Source organism: Nicotiana sylvestris, chromosome 10 (genome assembly GCF_000393655.2).
Source record: "Nicotiana sylvestris chromosome 10, ASM39365v2, whole genome shotgun sequence".
NCBI lineage: Eukaryota > Viridiplantae > Streptophyta > Magnoliopsida > Solanales > Solanaceae > Nicotiana > Nicotiana sylvestris.
This window is the reverse complement of record NC_091066.1, coordinates 68956029-68975895: the sequence shown is the minus strand read 5'-3', so window position 1 is coordinate 68975895 and position 19867 is coordinate 68956029. Positions and strand designations below refer to the sequence as shown.

The following is a 19867-nucleotide window of genomic DNA, read 5'->3' as shown; positions in this document are numbered from 1 at the left end:
AGTTGACTTAGAAGGGTTATTCATTTGTATGGTCGGATGAGTGTGAGAAGAGCTTTCAGAAGCTCAAGACAGTCTTGACGACAGCTCCAGTGTTAGTTTTGCCATCAGCTTCAGGTTCATATACCGTGTATTGTGATGCTTCGAGAGTTGGTATTGCGTGTGTATTGATGCAGGAGGGTAGAGTTATTGCTTATGCTTCTCGTCAGTTGAAGCCCCATGAGAAGAACTGCCCTATTCATGATTTGGAGTTGGCTTCCATTGTTCACGCGTTGAAGATTTGGAGGCATTACTTGTATAGTGTGTCTTGTGAGGTGTTTACGGATCATCGTAACCTCCAGCACTTATTCAAGCAGAAGGATCTCAATTTGAGGCATCATAGATGGTTGGAGTTGCTAAAGGATTATGATATCACTATGTTGTACCATCCGGTGAAGGCCAATATGGTGGCCGATGCTTTGAGCTGAAAGGCAGTGAGTATGGGACATTTGGCATATATTCCAGTTGTGGAGAGACCTCTTGCAGTTGATGTTTGGGCCTTGGCCAATCGGTTCGTGAGGTTAGATGTTTCGGAGCCCAGTTGGGTATTGGCTTGTGTGATTTCTTAGTCTTCCTTATATGATCGCATCAGAGAGTGCCAGTATGATGATCCTCATTTGCTTGTCCTTATGGACAGAGTTTAGCATAATGATGCCAGAGATGTGACTATTGGTGATGATGGAGTGTTGAGGATGCAGGGCCGGTATGTGTGCCCAATGTAGATGGGCTTCGGGAGTTGATTCTGGAGGAGGCCCATAGCTCGCGGTACTCCATTCATCCGGGTGTCACAAAGATATATCAGGATTTGAGGAAGCATTATTGGTGGAGGAGAATGAAGAAGGACATTGTGGGATTTGTAGCTCGGTGTCTCAATTGTCAGCAGGTGAAATATGAGCATTAGAGACCGGGCAACTTGCTTCAGCAGATGGATATTCCCGAGTGGAAGTGGGAGCGGATCACCATGAACTTCGTAGTTGGGCTCCCACGGACTTTGAGGAAGTTCGACGCTATTTGGGTGATTGTGGATTTGCTGACCAAGTCCGCACACTTCATTCAAGTGTGTACTACCTATTCTCCAGAGCGGTTGGCAGAGATCTATATCCTGGAGATTGTTCGTTTGCATGGTGTCCCAGTTTCCATCATTTTAGATAAGGGCACTCAGTTTATTTTGTGGTTTTGGAGGTCTGTGCAGCGATAGTTGGGTACTCAGGTTGAGTTGAGCACAGCTTTTCACCCCTCAGACGGACGGACAGTCCAAGCGCACCATTCAGATATTGGAGGACATGTTGCGTGCTTGTGTCATTGATTTAGGAGGGTCATGGGATCAGTTTCTACTGCTTGCAGAGTTTGCTTATAACAACAGCTACCAGTCGAGTATTCAGATGGCTCCATATGAGGCTTTGTATGGGAGGCGGTGTAGATCTCCAGTTGGTTGGTTTGAGCCGGGAGAGGCTAGGCTATTGTGGACAGACTTGGTGCAGGATGCTTTAGAAAAGGTGAAGGTAATTTAGGAGAGGCTTCGTACAGCGTAGTCGAGACAAAAGAGTTATGCTGACAAGAAGGTTTGGGATGTGTTATACATGGTTGGTGAGAAGGTTCTGTTGATGGTTTCTCCCATGAAGGGTGTTATGAAGTTTGGGAAAAAGGGTAAATTGAGTCCTCCGTCTCATGTTCTGGATTTCAGCACGGTTCAGTTAGATGATGAGTTGACTTATGATATGGAGCCAGTAGCTATTTTGGGGCATCAGGTTCGAAAGTTGAGGTCTAAGGATATAGTTTCAGTGAAAGTGTAGTGGAGAGGTCGGCCCATAGAGGAGGCTACCTGGGAGACCGAGCGGGAGATGCGGAGCAGATAACCTCACCTATTTGAGTCTTCAGGTATGTTTCTTGACTCATACGAGGACGAACGTTTGTTTAAGAGGGGGATGATGTGATGACCCAACCAGACGTCTCATGAATTACCACTCTGTTTCCCCCATTTCTGCTTCTTATTTACTTGTTTATCGATTCAATGTGTGATCGGGTTGGTTGGCTCGGGTTCGGAAAGGATTTGGTAAGGTTTGAGACACTTAGTCTCTTTTGAGGAAGCTTAAGTTGAAAAATGTCAACTAGATGTTGACTTATGTGTTAAAGGGCTCGGATGTGAGTTCTGGTGGTTCGGATAGCTTCGGGAGGTGATTTGGGACTTGGGAGCGTGATCAGAATGTGTTTTAGAGGTCTAAAGTCGATTTAGGCTTGAATTGGCGAAATTGGTATTTTAGCATTTTCCAGTTAATAGGTGAGATTTTGATATAGGGGTCGGAATGGAATTCCGGGAGTTGCAGTAGGTCCGTTGTGTCATTTGGGATATGTGTGCAAAATTTCAGGTCATTCGAACGTGGTTTGGTATAACTTTTGATCAAAAAGCATAATTCGGAAGATTTTGGAAACTTAGGCTTGAATCCGATGTGTTTTGGTTGATTCGATGTTGTTTGAGGTGTTTTGAAGATTGGTATAAGTTTGGATAGTGGTATATGATGTGTTTGTGCTTTTGGTTGAGGTCCCAGGGGACTCGGGGTGATTTCGGATGGTTGGCGGAAAGTTTGTAAGTTGGTTTTGGTAGTTGAAGATGTTTCATTGCTGTCATAACCGCACCTGCGGCTAGGGGACAGCAGGTGCGGTCTCGCAGAAGCGAGATTGGAGTCGCAGAAGCAGAAAGAGCCAAGGAAGGAAGAAACCGCAGAAGCGGTTGAGGGACTGCACCTGCGATGGCGCAGGTGCGGATTTTTGGCCACTTAAGTGAGGACCGCAGATGCGGCGTTTGGGACCGCAGAAACAGTCTTGCAGAAGCGAGATTTGGACCGCAGGTGCGAAAAGCTTGGGCCAAAAGACATAAAAGCATTCCTTCGCAATTTTTGAGTTGTTCTTCATCATTTCAAGTCGGTTTTGGAGCTTTTTGGGAGATGTTTGAAGAGGGAATCAAGGGATATCATCTGGAGGTAAGATTTTTGAGTTTAATAATCAATCCTATGGTATTATTTCACGGATTAAAGCTGTAATTAATGGAAATTAAGGGTTAAAATTGGGAAACTACGGCTTGGTATTGGAGACCTTGACTTGAGGATTTTAGGGGAAATTTGTGGTCGGATTATGGGACTTTTGATATGTATGAACTCACGGGGAGATAAGGAGTCTGTTGATGTAAATTTTATCGAATTCCGAGACGTTGGACCGGGGGTCGGGTTTTGGTTAATTTCGGGATTTATGCTATAACTTGATTATTTTAGCATGGCTTTGTTCCCTTATTTTGACATCGTGATTCTGATTTTGGTTAGATTTGACGCGAGTTGAGGCCGATTCGAGGGGTAAAGGCATCGCAGGCTAGAATTTGGACCGGATTGAGGTAAGTAATAATTTTAAATGTTATTCCGAGGGTATGAAACCCCGGATTACACATCGTTATGCTATATTGAGGTGACACACACGCTAGATAATGAGGGTGGGGTTGTTCACCGTTGGGGATTGTAACTTAGTCCATCTCGAATAACTGTGTTGCCACGTATTTGACTGAAAACTATTTGCTATCATCATGTTTTGGGCTGAATGCCATATTTGGGTCTCGTGCCAACTATTGGACCCTTAGGGGATCTTACTAATATTTCCTCACTATTTTGACTTTATACTTGTACTTAGTCATGCTTTATTCTACTGTTTTCATAACTCAACCATGTTTACTCTCTTTTAACACATTAAATGATATTTTGGGCTGAGCATCATGTTATACTGTTGCCCGAGTGGCTTATGAGATTCTGACTGAGTAAGGCCGAGGGCCTGTGTTGTGAGGATACACTGATTATGATTATGAGGCCGAGGGCCTGAGACTATACGCCATGAGGTGGCTTGTTGATATGAGGCCGAGAGCCTAGTGATTATGCCACGAGATGGCTTGATATTGCGCTTGGGCCGTAAGGGAGGCCCTCCCGGAGTCTGCACACCCCCAGTGAGCACAGGTAGCCATTGTGATATGAGATATAGCCCGAGGGGCTGGTGTTGTTCCATGATATTGCCCGAGGGGCGAATTCTGTTGACATTGTGCCTGAGGGCCGGATTTTTATGTGTTTATCTGTTTTAGCTGCTTTGCATTAAATTGTTTAATTGTTAAAGGGTGTTTAAAAGAAGCTTCTTCTGAACTAAGTGTTTTTACATGTTTTCACTATTTCATTGCTTTTACTGGTTTTATACTGCTTCTTTATAGCATGTTGATGTGCTTTTACGTGATTACTTATCGCTCAGTCTTCGTTTAGTATTATTACTCACTGAGTTGGAGTACGCACTTTACTCCCTACACCCCGTGTGCAGATTCAGGCGCTTCAGGTCCTACTTGCGAGGGTTGAGAGCTTCCAGCAGATTTCGTAGTTCACTAGGTAGATGCACGGCGTTCGCAACCCAGTGTCTCTCCCTCTTATCATTATTTCTTTCCTTTGTACTAGTTATGTAATAGTTTGTGTAGACTTTTTCAGACTTGTATTATTATGATAAATGCTCATGACTAGTGACATCCCGATGTCGGGCTATGTCTATTCCGCAAATTGTCTCATTTACCTTACTTTGGGATTATTATTATGTTAAAGACTTAACTTGTATTATTCTAACTGCTTAAAATGAATTGGGTGTGTGTCGCCTGGCCTTGTCTTCACTAGAGGCGCCATCACGACCGGGTCCGGGTTTAGGGTCGTGACATATACAGACCTCCAAATCAATAATCAAACACACTCCTAAGTCCAAGATAATCATACGGAGCTATCAGAACCATAAAAACACAGTTACAGAGTCATTTACACGTACGTCAACATCCGGTAAACTCTTTCAACTTAGGCTTCCCACCTTGGGACCAAGCGTCTCAATTCATTCCGAAACATCCTCAAAATGAAACCAACCACCCTAGAAAGTCACATAACAACAAGCAATCGCTGAATAAGCAATAAATAGGAAAACAAGGCTATAACACTCAAAACGATCGGCTGGGTCATTACATTTTCCCCCTCTTGAACAAACGTTCGTACTCGAATGGGTCTAGAATCATACCTGGGGTCTCAAATAGGTGTGAATATCTGTTCCGCATCTCCTGCTCGGTCTCTCAAGTAGCCTCCTTGATGGGCAGACCTCGCCACTGTACCTTCACTAAAGCTATATTCTTTGACCTCAACATTTGAACGTGCCGAACCAAAATGGCCACTGGCTCCACTTCATAAGTCAACTTCCCATCTAACCAAACCATGTTGAGCTTGAAGATTCATTCCTAAAAGCATATTTAGGAGCCCATAAAGTAGAAAAGAGAATGGAAGATATCTTTACAGTAAAGCAGGAAAGCATGAAATTAATTAGGGAATTCATTGATAGGTTCTAGTGGGAGAGGATGTTATTACCTCGTGTATCTGATAATTGGGAAGCTATGGCATTTGCAATTAAACCAAATGCGAAAAGTTCATAAGCCACAAGAAGATTGAAAGAAAGTCTGCGGGAGTTTCCTGCAACTACCTAGAATGACGTGTACAATAGGTATAGTACAAAGTTACGAATAGAAGAAGATACGACTTCCTAGCCAAAGGTAGAGGAAAGGTCTTGATCTAGACATTTAGAAACGAGAAGAAGGTGAAACAAAAATAGGCACGAGCCCTATATGGGACCTGTGGGATAAGATTTGAGGTCAAAGTAAGAATATGCGCGTTTCGATCAAAGGTAGAGGTAGAAGGAGATGAGTTCTTCTTCCCGATTCAATAAGGAACGGGACACGGCAAAAAATAGTGATCCAAGCTCCCAATCAAGAATAGGAGATTACAATTTTAATGTTAGTACATCTGAGTTGGTAGTTGTTTTGAGTGGAATGGGTGACAAAATGTAATGGACAAAATAGATAAGGCCGGATCCCAGCAAAAGGAGTCAGGAGTTTGGGTGTGAATTTCACAATGATCATGGCTATAGAACAACATATTTCAGGCTCTTGCAAGGAGAGGTTAAATATCTATTGAAGAAAGTCTACCTCACTGATATGTTTAATAAGAAAGGAAAACAATCTTACATGAAAAATAGGCAAGAACCACCAAAACCCCTGTCAGCAAAAAGAACAGTATATGTTATAATCGGAGGTGAAGAAGTCAATGGGGGTAACATACACAACAATAAAAAAGACATCCAAAATCACTGTTACCTATGTGAAACGGGTTCGTAAAGTTTTGGAGGGAGATAGCGTTATGTTTGATGATGAAGATGAGGACGATTTGATCATCCCCCACAACAATGCACTAGTAATATCTTTATTCGTTCATGATACTAATGTCAAACGAGTTTTGATTGACCTAGGTAGCTCCATTAATGTCATACTACTGAGAATAGTGAATGAAATGCAAGCAACCGATCATATCTATCATGAACCAAACCTAACTTGTCGTGATGGCGCCTATTACGGTACTAGGCAAGCCGACATTTCCAAAATATTCTCAACAATTAATAGAAAATGAATCAACGTAGTTTTAATTAACCAAAAGTATTCATAAATGGGGAAAAACCCAAACACGCAAACGCGGAAAATAACTCCCAAATAAGGGTGTCACTGAGCCCATGATCATCTATATATCACCAGTCTAGAAAAGAAATTTCTAGGAAAATCTGGATCTAAACACAATAAAAGAAAAGATAAGGAAGGAGAAACAAGGACTGCGAATGCCGGACAACTACCTCGTAGTCTCCAAAGATCAACCGTGCACGATATCTATGCCAACCATGTTCAAAAATACCTGGATCTGCACACGAAGTGCAGGGTGTAGCGTGAGTACAACCAACGCAGTAAGTAACAAGACTAAATAAAGAATTGAAGATAGTGACAAGCTACATAGTTATAGTTCAATTTCAGTAGTCTCAACAAAAAAATTAGACATGCTTTCAAATCCGGCAATTTAAGTCAAATCAGTTTATACATGTCAAGTTCAAGTAAAATCCAGATAAAAATATCTCTTAGAAGATTTCAAAAAAAAGACAGTGATATATGGCAACTATGTGCAACAACAATGAAATCATATACAGTCTCTTAGAGCAACAGTCACTAAGTCCTCCCATTCACTCCAACATCACAATCACTCAGCACTTGACACTCGACACTCGCACTTACTAGGTATCTGCGCTCACTGGGAGTGTGTACAGACTTCGGAGGGGCTCCTTTAGCCCAAGCACTATAACAGGCCAATCATGGCATAAATCTATGAAACATGATGCGACGTGCAACCCGATCCCATAAACATCATCACAATCAGGCCCTCGGCCTCACTCAGTCATCAATATCTCCAGTCTTTCGGGCTCTCATAAATCAGGAAAATCAGCCCAAACAAAAATGATATGATGTATCAACAAGAAATAATAGAGACTGAGATATGATATGCGAGTCAAAATTGAGACTGAGTACAAACAGTATTTAGCAGGTGATCAACATGTAACATGGCCTTTGTGGTCCCTAATAGTACCAATGCATAGCTTAAATATGATTCACAGTTAATTTTCTATAACACATGGAGAGCATATAGCTAACAACAAATTATTCAACTTACATTTTTACGGAATGGACCAAGTCACAATTCCTACGGTGTATGCCTACACGCCAGTCACCTACCATGTGCGTCACATCCAAATCAATCACACAACACATAATCCGAGATTTCATACCCTCAGAACACGATTTAGAACTACTACTTACCTCAATCTGAGCCAAAACACTACTCCAATACACCTTCGTCCTCGCAAATCGGTCTCCAAATGTCCCGAATCTAGCCACAAGAAGTAAAATACAATCAATATAGGCTAAAGAAATCAATTCCACAAGAAAATACGAAATTATGAATCAAAATCCGAAATTGGCCCAAACCCGGCCCCCGGGCCCACATCTCGAAATCCAACAAAAGTCACAAAACCCGGAAGCCCATTCAACCATGAGTCTAACCAGCAAATTTATCAAAATCCGATATCAAATCACCACTTAAATCCCCAAAATTAACTCTTCGAATCCTTAGCCTCAAACCCTCAAATTATACCTCAAAAACACACCAACTAGGTGGGAAAATCACTGAAAAAACATAATTATTAAAGAAAAATGAACACAAGGAACTTACCTCAAGAATCCCCTTGAAAATCCTCTCAAAAATCTCCAAAACCGAGCTAAAAAATGTTAGAAATGGTGAAAATCCTGAAAACTCTCATTTTGAATCTTTTTATACTGACCAGATACGCCTCCTTCACGAACGCGGAAGTACCCTTGCGTTCGTAAAGCACAAGTTATCGAAATTCCTTCTACACGAATGCAATCAACCAATCGCGAATGTGTACCTTTACTGACCCCTCTCATCGCGAACAAGGCCTCACCCTTGCGAACGCATAGAGCAAAAATATGGGGTCCCAGTTTCCTCATCCCTTCTCCGCGAACACGTCCCCCATCTCGCGTTCGCGATGCATACTCTGCCCAACCTTCGCGAATGCATCCTCTCCTTCGCGAACATGAAGAATAAATTCTCCTCAGCTACCAGATGCCCTTTGCGAATGCGAGACCACACTCACAAACGCATAAGTGGAAACCAGAAAATTTACCCCAGCAGTCTTCAGCCATCAAGCTAAGTCCAGAAATGATCCGTCAACCATCTGAAACTCACCCGATGCCCTCGGGACCTCAACCAAACATATCATCAAGTCCCAAAACATCATACAAACTTAGTCGAACCCTTAAATCACCTCGAACAACATCAAAAACACGAATCACATATAGATTCAAGCCTAATAAACTTTGAAATTTCCAAATTCTACAAACTACGTCGAAACCTATCAAATTACGTCCGATTGACCTCAAATTTTGCACACAAGTCACAAATAACACTACGGACCTATTCCAACTTCTAGAATCCCAATCCAACCCCGATATGAAAAAGTCCACTCCCAATCAAACTTCCTAAAAATTCAACTTTCGCCATTTCAAACCTAATTCCACTACGGACCTCCAAATCAAAATTCGGACATGCTCCTAAGTCCATATTCACCCAATGGAGCTAACGGAACCATGAAAATTCAATTCCGGGATCGTTTACACATAAGTTAATATTCGGTTAACTTTTTCAACTTAAGCTTTCAATTATAAGACTAAGTATCTCAATACATTCTGAAATCCTTCCGGACCCAAACCAACTAACCCGGTAAGTTATATAACAGCTACAAAGCACAAAAGGAGCGAAAAAATACGGGAACGGGGCTACAACTCTCAAAACGACCGGCCGGGTTGTTACAATATCATACCCAAGGCTTGGTCGTTATCGGGGTTCGATAATTCAAATGTCATTGTGAAGGGTGAAATCATGTTTTCAACATTCGCAGAAAGGGTCGTCAAGGATGATGGTCTTATCTCTCTTGTTGTTATTGCTATTACTGATCTATTGTCTCTTTTTGTTTTCTTGAGCCGAGGATTTATCGGAAACAACCTTTATATTCCTATGGGACTGGGATAAGGTCTACGTACGCACTACCCTCCCCAGACCCCACTTGTGAGATTTTACTAGGTAATTGTTAATTTGGAGCACGAAGAATAGTGTTGACTTTGACTCCACTAACTAGAGAGAAAGGAGAATTCTGAAAATGGTTAATCTGTAATATGAAGAATATATTGCTTCCATTTTTCTTCTTCTTTTCGTAATGAATAAAAACATAGATTGGGGGTTCAAAAATGGGAAGGCTGCTGATTAAGTTACATATTTGATTACGCTATTACTGCAATTTAAGTTATTATAGCATGTTAATTACTCGTTTGCTTCGATTATTCTATTTCCGTATCACTTTACACCAATCTCATTGTTATTCGTATTGTTATTTCTGTTTCTTTTTCTTTTTTTCTTTGAGCCGAGGGTCTTTCGAAAACAACTTCTTTACGTCCATAAGGTAGGGATAAGGTCTGTGTACATTCTATCCTTCCCAGACTATACTATGTGGGATTACACTAGATTTATTGTTGTTATAGCAGGTTAATTACTATCTTCATCATGTTATTACATTTAATATTTTTCATAGGAAAAAATTAATTACTTTTGAAATAAATTTTATTGGAGTATGGAACATAAATTCATAACCTTTTTCTTTTTCAGATAGTAAAAAGTTCCTATCTAATGCTGAAAATTATTATTATTTTAAGGCACAGGGTTGAGGGTTGAAGAAATAGTTTAATGGTGGACTAGATACAAGTTATATATTGAATCAGTTTATACTTGTCCCGTTAATGCAATAGTTCCAAAATTTCATTCATTAATTTAATGGAGTCTCAAATTATGTTGTAAAATTGAAAATGTGTTTTTCTTTATTATCATTCATAAGAGTTCTTCACCTTTGCTCCCTTGGGACTCGAATCCGCAATATTAAGGTTAAAGGTGGACCATCCTTGTCACTTGAACAAAATCGAAAAGCATCCTTAATGCACAAATATTTCATTATTCATACAATCACATGACAAGTGACTCAAACTCAGAAAGTGTAAGGGATCTTTACCGAAATAGCCAGCTTGATTTTATTTTTTATTTTTTCTATCTGGTATACATAGTTATACACTAATTATATACGATTATACATATACTATACATGATTTATACATATATATTATATGTCCACCGACTATTTAATTTAAGAAATTGGATGGTCGGCTATATAGGTTATTTATGGGAATTAAATTAGGGTAGGGTTTGAGGACATGTCCGAGTTTGTTTTAGTCAAGGAGCCAACGACATTTGTGAACGTAGTCTTCTCTTTTGCTATGCCATTGACAAAGATCTCTCTTCACTTGAGGAACTCACGATGTATAATGGACATTTACAGAAACAACCAGCTTTATTAACTATTTATTCTTTTTAGCCCCCATACATCTATCGTTATACACTGATTGTAAGCCATTATACACACATCTATTTGGGTTATTTAACGGAAATCAAATTAGGGTAGGGTTCGAGGATATGAACTAATTGCCCTAGTTTGTTTTGGTCAAGGAGACAACGACACTTGTGAACGTAGTCTTCTCTTTTGCTATGTCATTGACAAAGATCTCTCTGCACTTGAGGAACTTAGGATGTATAGGGGACATTTACAGAAATAGCCAGCTTGATTCATTATTTATTCTTTTCAGCCGGCATACATATATCGTTATGCACTGATTGTAAACAGTTATATACACAAATATTTAAGTTATTTAAGGGAATTAAAATAGGGTAGAGTTTGGGGACATGGACCAATTGCCCTAGTCTGTTTTGATCAAGGAGACGACGACATTTGTGAACGTAGACTTCCCTTTTGCTATGTTATTAACAATGATCTCTTTCCACTTGAGGAACCCAGGATGTATAAGGGACATTTATAGAAAGAGCCGGTTTGGTTCAGTGTTTATTCCTTTTAGTCGGCATATATATATATATATATTATATCGTTATGCATTAATTGTAAACAGTTATACACATGGCTATTTAGGTTAATTAAGGGAATTAAATTAGGGTATGGTTCGAGGACATGAACTAATTACCCTAGCTTATTCTAGTCAAGGAGACACCGACATTTGTGAACATAGTCTTCTCTTTTGCTATGCCAATGAGAATGATCTCTCTGCATTTGAGAAAATTCGGAAGTATAAGGGACATTTACATAAACAGCCGGCTTGATTCACTATTTATTCTTTTTAGCCGGCATATATATATATATATATATATATATATATATATATATATATACACACACACACCACTAATTGTAAATAGTTACACACATGACTATTTAGGTTATTTAAGGGATTTAAATTAGTGTAGGGTTCGAGGACGTGGACTAATTACCCTAATTTGTTTTGGTCAAGGAGACAATGACATTTGTGAACATAGTCTTCTCTTTTGCTATGTCATTGACAAATCTTCACTTGAGGAACTCGGGATGTACAAGGGACATTTAGAGAAACAGTCGGCTTGATTCTCTGTTTATTCTTTTCAGCCGACATACATATATCGTAAACTTATTTTAAACAGTTATACACATACTATACATGAATTATACTTATATATTATATATTACTGACTATTTTTTATTTAAGCGACTGGATGGACTGACATTTTGATTTTATTTTTTCTACCTGATATACATAGTTATACATTATTTATATACGGTTATACATATACTATACATTATTTACAGATATATTATATGTCCACCGATTATTTTTATTTTAAGCAATGGATGGACGGCTATTTAGGTTATTTAAGGGAATTAAATTAGGATAGAGTTTGAGGACATGGACTAAATGCCCTAGTTTGTTGGTCTAGGAGACAACGACAATTGTGAACGTAGTCTTCTCTTTCGCTATGCCATTAACAAAGATCTCTCTTCACTTGATGAACTCAAGATGTATAAGGGATATTTCTAGAAACAGCCAGCTTAATTCACTGTTTATTCTTTTCAGCTATCATATATATATCATTATACGCTGATTGAAAATAGTTATACACACGGCTATTTAGGTTATTTAAGGGAAATCAAATTAGGGTAGGGTTCGAGGACATGGAATAATTGCCCTAGTTTGTTTTGGTCAAGAAGACAACGATATTTGGGAACATAGTCTTCTCTTCTGCAATGCCATTGACAAAGATCTCTCTGCACTTAAAGAACTCAGGATGTATAAGGGGCACTTACAGAAATAGCCAGCTTGATTCAATATTTATTCTTTTCAGCTATCATATATATAATGTTATGCACAAATTGTAAACAGTTATACACACTGCTAATTAGGTTATTTAAGGGAGATCAAATTAGGGTATGGTTCGAGGAAAAGGACTAATTGCTTTACTTTTTTTTGGTCAAGGAGACAACGACATTTGTGAACGTAGTCTTCTTTTTTACTATGCCATTGACAAAGATCTCTCTGCACTTGAGGAACTCAGGATGTATTAGGGACATTTACAGAAATAGTCGGCTTGATTTACTATTCATTCTTTCATTCAGCATACATATTTCGTTATGCACTGATTGAAAATAGTTATGCACTGATTGAAAATGGTTATGCACATGACTATTTAGGTTATTAAAGGGAATTAAATTATAGTAGGGTTCGAGGACATGGACTAATTTCCCTAGTTTGTTTTGGTCAAGGAGACACCGACATTTTGTGAATGTAGTCTTCTCTTTTACTATGCCATTGAGAATAATATCTCTGCACTTGAGGAACTCCGGATGTATAAGGGACATTTATTGAAACAGCTGGCTTGATTCGTATTTATTTCTTTTAGTCAGAATACATATATCGTTATGCACTAATTGTAAGCAGTTATACACAGAGCCATTTAAGTTATTTAAGGGAAATCAAATTAGGGTAGGGTTCGAGGACAAGGACTAATTGTCGTAGTTTATTTTGGTAAGGAGACAACGACATTTGTGAACGTAGTCTTCTATTATGCTATGCCATTGACAAAGATCTCTCAGCGCTTGAGGAACTCAGGATGTATTAGGGACATTTACAGAAACAACCGGCTAGATTCAATATTTATTCTTTAGTTGGTATGCATATTTCGTTATGCACGGATTGTAAACAGTTATCGATACGGCTATTTAGGTTTTTTAAGGGAATTAAATTAGGGTAGAGTTTAAGGATATGGACTAATTTACCTAACTTGTTTAAGTCAAGGAAACAATGGCATTTGTGAATGTAGTCTTATCTTTTGCTATGCCATTGACAAAGATCTTTCTTTACTTGAGGAACTCGGGATGTATAAAGGACAATTACAGAGGTAGCCGACTTGGTTCATTGTTTATTCTATTTAGTCGGCATACATATATCGCTATACACTAATTGTAAATAGTTATACACACGACTATTTAGGTTTTTCAAGGGAATTAAATTAGGGTAGGGTTCGAGGACATGAACTAATTGCCCTAGTTTGTTCTAGTCAAAGAGACATTGATATTTGTGAACGTAGTCTTCTCTTTTGCTATACAATTGAGAATGATCTCTCTTCACTTGAGGATCTTCGTATGTATAATGGACAATTACGGATGCAACCAAATTGATTCATTGTTTATTATTTTTAGTTGGCATACATATATCGTTATGCACTAATTGTAAACAGTTAAACACACGGCTATTTAGGTTATAAAGGAAATAAAGTAGGGTAGGGTTCGAGGACATGGACTAATTGCCCTAGTTTGTTTTTGGTCAAGGAGACAACGACATTGGTGAACATAGTCTTCTCTTTTATTATATCATTGATAAACACTTGAACTCAAAATGTATAAGGGACATTTACAGAAATAGTTGGCTTGATTTATTGTTTACTATTTTTAGCTGGAATACATCTATCGTTATACACTGATTGTAAATAGTTATACATACGACTAGTTAGGTTATTCAAGGCAAATCAAATTAGGGTAGGGTTTGAGGACATGGACTAATTGCCGTAGTTTGTTTTTGTCAAGGAGACAACGACATTTGTGAACATAGTCTTTTCTTTGGCCATGCCATTGACAAAGATCTATCTGCACTTGGAGAACTCAGGATGTATAAGGGACATTTTCAGAAATAGCCAGCTTGATTCAATATTTATTCTTTTCAGCTATCATATATATAATGTTATGCACAAATTGTAAACAGTTATACACACTGCTAATTAGGTTATTTAAGGGAGATCAAATTAGGGTATGGTTCGAGGAAAAGGACTAATTGCTTTACTTTTTTTTGGTCAAGGAGACAACGACATTTGTGAACGTAGTCTTCTTTTTTACTATGCCATTGACAAAGATCTCTCTGCACTTGAGGAACTCAGGATGTATTAGGGACATTTACAGAAATAGTCGGCTTGATTTACTATTCATTCTTTCATTCAGCATACATATTTCGTTATGCACTGATTGAAAATGGTTATGCACTGATTGAAAATGGTTATGCACATGACTATTTAGGTTATTAAAGGGAATTAAATTATAGTAGGGTTCGAGGACATGGACTAATTTCCCTAGTTTGTTTTGGTCAAGGAGACACCGACATTTTGTGAACGTAGTCTTCTCTTTTGCTATACAATTGAGAATGATCTCTCTTCACTTGAGGATCTTCGTATGTATAAGGGACAATTACGGATGCAACCAAATTGATTCATTGTTTATTATTTTTAGTTGGCATACATATATCGTTACGCACTAATTGTAAACAGTTAAACACACGGCTATTTAGGTTATAAAGGAAATAAAGTAGGGTAGGGTTCGAGGACATGGACTAATTGCCCTAGTTTGTTTTGGTCAAGGAGACAACGACATTGGTGAACATAGTCTTCTCTTTTATTATATCATTGATAAACACTTGAACTCAAAATGTATAAGGGACATTTACAGAAATAGTTGGCTTGATTTATTGTTTACTATTTTTAGCTGGAATACATCTATCGTTATATACTGATTGTAAATAGTTATACATACGACTAGTTAGGTTATTCAAGGCAAATCAAATTAGGGTAGGGTTTGAGGACATGGACTAATTGCCGTAGTTTGTTTTTGTCAAGGAGACAACGACATTTGGGAACATAGTCTTCTCTTCTGCAATGCCATTGACAAAGATCTCTCTGCACTTAAAGAACTCAGGATGTATAAGGGGAACTTACAGAAATAGCCAGCTTGATTCAATATTTATTCTTTTCAGCTATCATATATATAATGTTATGCACAAATTGTAAACAGTTATACACACTGCTAATTAGGTTATTTAAGGGAGATCAAATTAGGGTATGGTTCGAGGAAAAGGACTAATTGCTTTACTTTTTTTTGGTCAAGGAGACAACGGCATTTGTGAACGTAGTCTTCTTTTTTACTATGCCATTGACAAAGATCTCTCTGCACTTGAGGAACTCAGGATGTATTAGGGACATTTACAGAAATAGTCGGCTTGATTTACTATTCATTCTTTCATTCAGCATACATATTTCGTTATGCACTGATTGAAAATGGTTATGCACATGACTATTTAGGTTATTAAAGGGAATTAAATTATAGTAGGGTTCGAGGACATGGACTAATTTCCTTAGTTTGTTTTGGTCAAGGAGACACCGACATTTTGTGAATGTAGTCTTCTCTTTTACTATGCCATTGAGAATAATATCTCTGCACTTGAGGAACTCCGGATGTATAAGGGACATTTATTGAAACAGCTGGCTTGATTCGTATTTATTTCTTTTAGTCAGAATACATATATCGTTATGCACTAATTGTAAGCAGTTATACACAGAGCCATTTAAGTTATTTAAGGGAAATCAAATTAGGGTAGGGTTCGAGGACAAGGACTAATTGTCGTAGTTTATTTTGGTAAGGAGACAACGACATTTGTGAACGTAGTCTTCTATTATGCTATGCCATTGACAAAGATCTCTCAGCGCTTGAGGAACTCATGATGTATTAGGGACATTTACAGAAACAACCGGCTAGATTCAATATTTAGTCTTTTTAGTTGGTATGCATATTTCGTTATGCACGGATTGTAAACAGTTATCGATACGGCTATTTAGGTTTTTTAAGGGAATTAAATTAGGGTAGAGTTTAAGGATATGGACTAATTTACCTAACTTGTTTAAGTCAAGGAAACAATGGCATTTGTGAATGTAGTCTTATCTTTTGCTATGCCATTGACAAAGATCTTTCTTTACTTGAGGAACTCGGGATGTATAAAGGACAATTACAGAGGTAGCCGACTTGGTTCATTGTTTATTCTATTTAGTCGGCATACATATATCGCTATACACTAATTGTAAATAGTTATACACACGACTATTTAGGTTTTTCAAGGGAATTAAATTAGGGTAGGGTTCGAGGACATGAACTAATTGCCCTAGTTTGTTCTAGTCAAAGAGACATTGATATTTGTGAACGTAGTCTTCTCTTTTGCTATACAATTGAGAATGATCTCTCTTCACTTGAGGATCTTCGTATGTATAAGGGACAATTACGGATGCAACCAAATTGATTCATTGTTTATTATTTTTAGTTGGCATACATATATCGTTACGCACTAATTGTAAACAGTTAAACACACGGCTATTTAGGTTATAAAGGAAATAAAGTAGGGTAGGGTTCGAGGACATGGACTAATTGCCCTAGTTTGTTTTGGTCAAGGAGACAACGACATTGGTGAACATAGTCTTCTCTTTTATTATATCATTGATAAACACTTGAACTCAAAATGTATAAGGGACATTTACAGAAATAGTTGGCTTGATTTATTGTTTACTATTTTTAGCTGGAATACATCTATCGTTATACACTGATTGTAAATAGTTATACATACGACTAGTTAGGTTATTCAAGGCAAATCAAATTAGGGTAGGGTTTGAGGACATGGACTAATTGTCGTAGTTTGTTTTTGTCAAGGAGACAACGACATTTGTGAACATAGTCTTTTCTTTGGCCATGCCATTGACAAAGATCTATCTGCACTTGGAGAACTCAGGATGTATAAGGGACATTTTCAGAATTAGCCGGCTTGATTCACTGTTTAATCTTTTTAGCTTCCATACATATATCGTTATGCACTGATTGTAAATAGTTATACGCACGAATATCTAGGTTATTTAAGTGAATTAAATTAGGGTAGGATTCGAGGACATGGACTATTTGCCCTAGTTTGTTTTGGTCAAGGAGACAACGACATTTGTGAACGTAGTCTTCTTTTTTACTATGCCACTGACAAAGATCTCTCTGCACTTGAGGAACTCAGGATGTATTAGGGACATTTACAGAAATAGTCGGCTTGATTTACTATTCATTCTTTCATTCAGCATACATATTTCGTTGTGCACTGATTGAAAATAGTTATACACACGGCTATTAAGGTTATTAAAGGGAAATAAATTAGGGTAGGGTTCGAGGACATGGACTAATTTTCCTAGATTGTTTTAGTCAAGGAGACACCAAAATTTGTGAACGTCGTCTTCTCTTTTACTATGTCATTGAGAATGATCTCTCTGCACTTGAGGAACTCCGGATGTATAAGGAACATTTACAAAAACAGCAAGATTTGTAAATGTAGTCTTCTCTTTTGCTATGCCATTGTCAAAGGTATCTCTACACTATAGGAACTTAGCATGTATCAGGGACATTTACAGAAACAGCCAGCTTGATTCACTATTTATTCTTTCAACCTGCATACATATTTCGTTATGCACCGATTGTAAGTAGTTATACACATGGTCATTTAGGTTATTTATGGGAATTACATTAGGATAGGGCTCGAGGACATGGACTATTTGCCCTAGTTTGATTTGGTCAAGGAGACAACGAAATTTGTGAACGTAGTATTTTCTTTGGCTATGCCATTGAGAAAGATCTCTCTTAACTTGAGGAACTCAGGATATATAAGGGACAATTATAGATGTAACCGGCTTGGTTCACTGTTTATTCTTTTTAGTCGGCATACATATATCGTTATGCAATAATTATAAACATTTATACACGCGGCTATTTATGTTATTTAATTTAATTAAATTAGGGTAGGGTTTGAGGACATGGACTAATTGCCCTAGTTTGTTCTAGTCAAGGAGACACCGACATCTGTGAACGTTATCTTCTCTATTGCTATGCCATTGAGAATGATCTCTCTGCACTTGAGTAACTCCGAATGTATAAGGGACATTTACATAAATAGACGGCTTGATTCACTATTTATTCTTTTTAATCAGCATATATATATATATAGTTATGCACTAATTGTAAACAGTTATACACACGGCTATTTAGGTTATTTATGGGATTATTCTAGTTGTTTCTAGTCAAGGAGACACCGATATTTGTGAATGTAGTCTTCTCTTTTGCTATGACATTGAAAATGATCTCTCTGCACTTGAGGAACTCCGAATGTATAAGGGACATTTACATAATCAATCGGCTTGACTCACTGTTTATTCTTTTCAACGGGCATACATATATCGTAAACTGATTGTAAACAGTTATACACATGCTATATATATGAATTATACATATATATTATATATTACCGACTATTTCTTATTTAAGTGGTTGGATTGGACCGATATTTTGGTTATATAAGGGAATAATTAATGGTAGGTTCGAGGGCATGAACTAGTTGCCCTAGTTTGTTTTTGTCAAGGAGACAACAACATTTGTGAATATAGTCTTCTCTTTTGCTATGCCATTCACAAATATCTCTCTGCACTTGTGGAACACTCTATCCATATTTAATTCATCACCAAAATGGATGACAAGTAAAGAGAAATTTTACTATGTGAGTCACATAACCAACATTACTTATGTGAGTCTAGTTTATTTCTTGACAAGTGGACTCATGTTCCTACTTACTTATTTTAAAGCATAAGCTAAAAACGGCAATATTTAGGTCTACTCTTTTACCTAATTAGAAGCTTAACTAATGGACAATAAAAGGAAAAGAAGAAAGTAAAAGTTCTATTTCATTACTCCTATTATATTATTATAATATTATAATAAAGAAAAAAAAGGTAATGTGAAAAAAATTGCGTTATGATCTATGTAGTGTGTTTATGGATGACACTGCAATTTCCTTTTCTTTAGGTGAAGTATATATTGAAGAATCCAATTTTTCCATTAACGGATACTCTGGTCCCTATACTATAATATGTATATAAGATCTAGGTCTGCTTTTTGACAATTTTTTTTTTTTTATTGAAAATCTTATTTCTTAACATCCTTTCTACGGTGAAGAAGAAAGCATACACTTTATGCTCAACAATATGGAGGATCACTCTGCTCATGAAGATATTAATTTTGAAGGTGAATGTAAGCAACATGAACT

The 19867-nt window shown here is 37.7% G+C and overlaps 1 protein-coding gene across 1 annotated transcript in view; it reads right to left on the bottom strand.

Annotated features, from left to right (window-relative positions):
- Window positions 1-19167: 19167 nt before the first annotated feature.
- The window catches only part of LOC104232954 (S-adenosyl-L-methionine:benzoic acid/salicylic acid carboxyl methyltransferase 2-like), a 40547-nt gene continuing 39847 nt past the window's right edge, over window positions 19168-19867 (bottom strand). The window contains exon 6 of the mRNA XM_070160683.1: window positions 19168-19294. Coding sequence (XP_070016784.1) covers window positions 19168-19294 — 127 coding nt within the window. The remainder of the gene's footprint in view (window positions 19295-19867) is intronic.